This window comes from Bufo bufo, chromosome 6, assembly GCF_905171765.1.
Source record: "Bufo bufo chromosome 6, aBufBuf1.1, whole genome shotgun sequence".
NCBI lineage: Eukaryota > Metazoa > Chordata > Amphibia > Anura > Bufonidae > Bufo > Bufo bufo.
In genome coordinates, this window is record NC_053394.1 from 35,098,835 (window position 1) to 35,104,834 (window position 6,000).

Below are 6,000 nucleotides of genomic sequence, written 5' to 3' on the forward strand. Positions count from 1 at the left end.
CAATCCCCCCCCCCCCCCCCCCATGCACACCTGACTTGACCAAGTGTTCGTGAGTTCTCAGTAGGGAGAGAGGAGTAACTGCAGCCTCTTCCACGGCCAGCTGTCGGACCTTTGTTGTATACTTATTGTATTGCTCTTGCAATATTTATTATGTAGGGCGCACCACACAACTTTTACGTGAGCGGATGAACGAACATCGTTCAAACATCCATCGCAAAGTAGTTACCCACAGCGTCTCCCGACATTTTTCCACCCATCACGACGGGGACTCTTCTTCACTCCGCGTCACGCCTTTAGAATGGGTCCCCTATTCTTTTCAAACCCTCTGCCGCAAGGAGATGTTCTGGATCTTTAAACTGAACACTCTGACCCCTTTTGGACTAAACAAGTCCCTAGAGCACTCTAACTACTAAAGTTTCACCGTAATAACTACATGCGTTGTTACCAACACACTCAATACCCCTAAATTAATCCAATACCTTTAAATTGATAATAAATTAATAATAAAAATCAGGAATACACTTGGCCTGAGTTAGGGCTATACATTTTGCCCGTTATCTGGACCCATCCCCTATAGTAGGTGCTAGTACGGTACTAACGTGGATTGCCATTTTTGCTGCAAGGAAATTGAGACTCCTATTTATTAATTTATCAATTTATTTATTTTATTATCCTTTAATTTATATTATTAATTCATGTATGCATTTTATGTGTGTGTGTGTGTATATGTGTATATATAGATATAGATGCATTGTTTATTTATATGATCTATTGGCATCTGCACAATATGAATGGAATGTATGTATTTTATTTACATCTATTTATTTACACATATATAGTGTGTGTGAAATTCTCCTATATTTGTTAATTCCTACTTATATATTTCCTTTTTTATCTATATGTATATTATTATGCCCCACTGTTTCTTATTAATAGTTTCTTATCAATTGTGCCTTTATTAATTGTGCATGCATTTATTAACTATGCATTTATGATATAGTTTTTTGCCCGCAAGTGATGTTTCTGATATCCCATACTTCCGTTTGGGCATTACAGGTAGACTGCCCTGGACTGCACGATGTGTATTGAAGTCGTGGACCAGAAGCCCTGGTTCTTGCTTCTGTTGGAACGCAGCTTGTGCGTTCCGCAGGGCGGAAGTCGGGGTACTTCCGGTCCGACATGCATCGGCCTGTGCCTCACCGGAAGTCCTGGCTCTAGTCTCCGGTGGAGCGCATCGTTTGCGTTCCACGGAGCGGAAGCCAGAACAACTTCCCGCCCGATACAAAACAGTCTGAGATGAATTTGGAGAGAGAGCCCTGGTAACTGGCCGTATTTATATGTTTTTAGGGGCTATTCCACTGGCGGTTTTGTCTTGTTCTGTTGTTTATTTAAGATGCTTTCATTTATAACTTACAACTATTAGGTGGAACGCATATGCGTTCCAAAATACCGGAAGTGCGGCCATACTACTTCCGGTCATTAGAAAAACGCGTCCTTTTTTGGAGCTATTAAGGTATAAATTCTTATGTTTTACTGACAATCTGTTATGTAATGCTCCTGAAGAAGGGGAATTGTTATCCCTGAAACGCGTTGAGCCACATGTGTATTAAAGGTGATTGATCAGAAGCACTGGATTCCTGCTGCCTTCCATCACTACTACTCTACATGCGATCCTGGCCGGGGGGTTTAGTCACAGGCAGGGCTGTGGAGTCGGTAGATAAATGGTCCGACTCCAACTCCTCAGTTTTTGGAACTTCCGACTCCTCTGTATTTAATATGTGAATGTATTTTATACATTCCTTGAAGGAAAGAGGCAACATACATGTCATTACCACAGAACTACTGGCTAGGAGCCGCTGCCTTCTCCTTTGTGTGCTGTTTTCTGCTGAAGATAGGGCAGTGGGGGGATCCAGGACGGGCCATTTAATGTAAAACATGATTTCCCTAGTAGAGTCCCATAGTCATGTTTAAAGTTTAAGCTAACAATCTGAGTTTACAGGTTTTATAGCCTTAGCTGAATGACAGCAGTTTTTCATGGTTTACAGCTTCAGTCTTGAACTATTGACTATCCATTCCCTTCACTTCTACAAGTGTCTCTAGTCCTGCAAAAAACATATTTACCTAATCAGTTATCAGTGAGAGGCGAGGTTAACCATGGGCGTTGCGCTCCCTGTAACAGCGGAACACAACACAATGGAAAGTATAAGTATTGCCGCTCCTTAACTGTGCGTTGCGTGCCATATAGTGAAGCATATGAAAAGCTTCTTCACGGTCACTTAACGTGTTCGTTTTGCGGTAACGTGACGCACTGCATGCATTGGCCTTTATTCTTACAGTAGAGAAGTACCGTATTTTTCGCAAAAGTGGGGGAAAAATAGAAGTGCATCTTATGGGGGGCGAATGCTGCGACCGTCCGGTGAATAGGCTGAGAGGGAGGAGGGGCTGGGGGCCGGCATCTGTTTCTGTAATGGCAGCGGGGCCCGGTGCAGTCACTGTATTCTACTACACCGGGCCCCGCTCACTGTAGTATACGGTAATCATATCTAACTTGTGGGTATTGTTAAAGTATTCCAATCCTCTTAAATCTAGCGCTGTACTACTTACTACTAACTTCTTGGCAGTCAGGAGGCCGGGTGGGCGCTCGTAGCGTAGCTCACTACGTCACGCGCCTTCTCCGCCCACTTTATGAATGAAGCAGGCACCGGGCCCCGCTGCCATTACAGAAACAGATGCTGGCCCCCATTCACTACACAGGGACACTGTTATGGGGGGGGAACTGTGGATGACACACAAGATAAAATGCTATATATGTGCCATCCACAGATGCCCCCTCAATGATCCCCCATAACAGTGCCACCCAGAGATGCCCCCATAACTGTGCCACCCACAGACCACCATTAGTTCAAAAGCACACCTTTTTGGTTCAAAATATTTTTTTTCTTATTTTCCTCCTCAAAAAGCTAGGTGCGTCTTATGGGCAAAAAAGACGGTAATTATAACTTTTTGTGAATTGGAACATTTAAACTTGCTTTTTTTATTTTTTTATTCCAATTTAAATCTAGTAGGAGTCGGTTCATTTTTTTCCGACTCCAGGTACCCAAATTTGCCCCCGACTCCACAGCCCTGGTCACAGGTGTCATGTGCTTATCCTGATGACTACCCCCCAGTGAAGTGACTGCGACTTGTGTGAAATTGTCCTGAGGGGCATTTCATCTATTATATTTTATACCATTTATATTAGTGTAAGTTAATGCCACTTTTGTGAAGTTACCCTGAGGGGCATTTCACCATTTCTATCATTAATGTTTTATTATTAATTTTTAGCATTAATTATACTATGCATTTATTTATACATTTATATCCTTCCTTTATATAGCTGTGTTCACTTATAGTACCACAAACTATCCGTAAATCATGTGATGGCGCTATCCAGTCCTACGTCTTATTTCCCACCCCTGTCTTTCCTTTTCTCCACGACTTTGTGTCCTAACGGGGATTGGCGCTCATTTTCCTTTTTCCTCTTCCCTTCTTTTATTCCTGGGGTCTATATTGTTAGTGACTGACTCTGTTCAACACTATAGATATATCACCCTACATACGTATTCACAAGCTGTCGGACCCCCAGAAATAAGTCATCAACCTAGGAGTAACAAAATGTACTGATCCCCCTAGGGGACAAAGGGGTAAAACAACATTTATTCCTAAGTCTAAAAAAGTGAAGCACTAACATAAAGCATCGGCCTCTAAACAGACTAACATGAAGACAGCCCAATGGGGCCAGGACATACAAACACAAATGGGTAACACTGATGGAAAGCAGACAAAAAAGGAACGTTCTCACCCATCAGGTGCTGTAGGCGTAGATGGTGGAGTCACTTGAATGCATGCGGCCTCCCATACGATGGATTGCATAGATGTGTTACCAACGGAGATAATTCCAACATAGAAACCTTAGCAAGGCAGGAAACGGGAGCAAGGAATCCCTAATCGACCCTGGTGAAGGGGTAGGGGCTAAATCACCCTGCCTACCTATACGAGGTACTTGCCCCACAATGAGCGTCCCCGTCCGGATACTTATCCCTAATAACGGGCGGAATCCCTAGTACACCCTATAAAGGCAAACTCCCGACGTGTCACATTTCATTCAAGACAAACTCATCAGGGGAGATGTACAAATACAATGCCAGGCTGATGGTGAAGCCTGCATTGAAAAAAACAAAAAATGGGGGGAAAAAGGAATAAGCATACGGTGGTTGAAGCTGGTATACAGATATTCCAGAAGGTATAAGAGGGGCCAGGCCAGTGGAGCCAAGACCACCACAAACCACAGATAGCTTAAGTACAGGCTCACCAGTGGGTGACGCTCGTGAAGGTCCAAATATGACCCAGGATATAAGTTATCCAGAACGGCTGTGAAGCGCAGTCCCATTCAAGTGAATAGGATTGGGCTGCAATACCAAGCACAGCCACTATACAATGTACGGCGCTGTGAGGAGGCCGCCGAGCTCACTAGCGGCGCAGGGTATCGACCCCCACTGATCAGCTACTGATGACCGTTCCTGTGGATGGGTTATGAATATAAGGCCTCATGCACACGTGTGCCGGCCAGTCCCGCGTTGCACACCGCAGATTGCCCCCCCTATAGCTACCCCCGCTGCCTATAATGTATAGAAGTATCTCAAGTAGACACTAGGGGAGACCTTGCACGTCTGCGTAGACATCTTTACATGGCCCTGGCTGTAGCCATGGGAACCAGAATGAGAGTTTCATTGTTTACACTGAAAGTTAGAGTGTCTTCTATATCTCCTTTTTTTTAAGTTATTTTTTTATTTTTTATTTTTTTACAGAGCGAAGGCATCTTGAAGCAAAACAGCGGGAAGATGCCTGGGAAGGAAGGTGAAGGCAGCAGCGTCTGAGCGCAGTGGGGGAGAGCGACATGTCTCTGTAATGTGGAGAAGCAGCGAGGACACTGGCTCCAGGTGACAAGCACCGGCGGTGACCTGTTTCTCAAATCCCTCTGCTCGGCCGGCGGAGAATAAAGAGTTTGTCTTACAGAACAGACGCTTGAATTTGTGTCACGCACTTAATGGTGGAGTCGGAAGGGGAAAGATAAATCTGCCGCAATCGTTTTGGAAGGGGTTTGATAAGAAAAATGTTACAATTTTGGGGAAACATAAGCCTTTTGCGCAGATATTTTTGTGTTTTTAATAATGTGATGCATCTTATTCCTGTCCTGTGAGCGATCAGGGTTTGGAGTCTGACAACACTTCCTGTCCCTGTGCGGTTCGTTGTTGTCATAGCCTCTTCCGGCCTCCTAGTAACCAACCTAAATACGTAAACCCGTGTCTGCGTTGATTACATGTCCTGGTGCTTATGATAATTATGAACAGGAAGTTTTGACATGGGGACAGATGGCCTCAATTTTATCATCTGTTAACTCTGCACAGGAATAAAATATTTTTTATTTAGTTTTCATTAGTGCAATCAAGGGGCATAACCTCAAAATATTCTCATTCTGCTGAATGCACCCTTTCTGTCTGTTCTTCATACCAAAAAAACAGAGCAGAACCAGCTTGGAGAAAAGGGGGGCCGTTCCCAAAAACGTCCTGTGTGAATGTTTTCCTTCGTGCGGAGTTCTGTTCTCATTGGCTTTTTAGGGTCTTTGTGCTCCTTCTCAACCAATTATCCTCCTACTGTTTTGTGTATACAGCTCCTATGCAGACCTATGAGTCTTCATGGTAACTACAAGCAGCCCTGGTGTAGTCTGAGCCTGTGGTCATTATTCCTTCTGTCTCGTACTTCTTAGGCTACTTTCACACTTGCGTTCGCAGCGGATCCGTCTGGTGTCTGCACAGACGGATCCGCTCCTATAATGCAAACGATGGTATGCATTCAGAACGGATCCGTCTGCATAACTGTTTTTTTCAGATCTGATTTTTCCCTTCGTGAAAACTCAGATCCGACAGTATATTCTAACACAGAGGCGTTCCCATGGTGATG

The 6,000-nt window shown here is 44.1% G+C and overlaps 1 protein-coding gene across 2 annotated transcripts in view; it reads left to right on the forward strand.

Annotated features, from left to right (window-relative positions):
• R3HCC1L (R3H domain and coiled-coil containing 1 like) overlaps window positions 1-5,763 on the forward strand; it is a 46,944-nt gene extending 41,181 nt beyond the window's left edge. For both annotated transcript variants that reach the window (XM_040437096.1, XM_040437095.1), the window contains exon 7: window positions 4,848-5,763. In XM_040437096.1, coding sequence (XP_040293030.1) covers window positions 4,848-4,900 — 53 coding nt within the window. In that variant the 3' untranslated portion in view covers window positions 4,901-5,763. The remainder of the gene's footprint in view (window positions 1-4,847) is intronic.
• The last annotated feature ends 237 nt before the right edge of the window (window positions 5,764-6,000 follow it).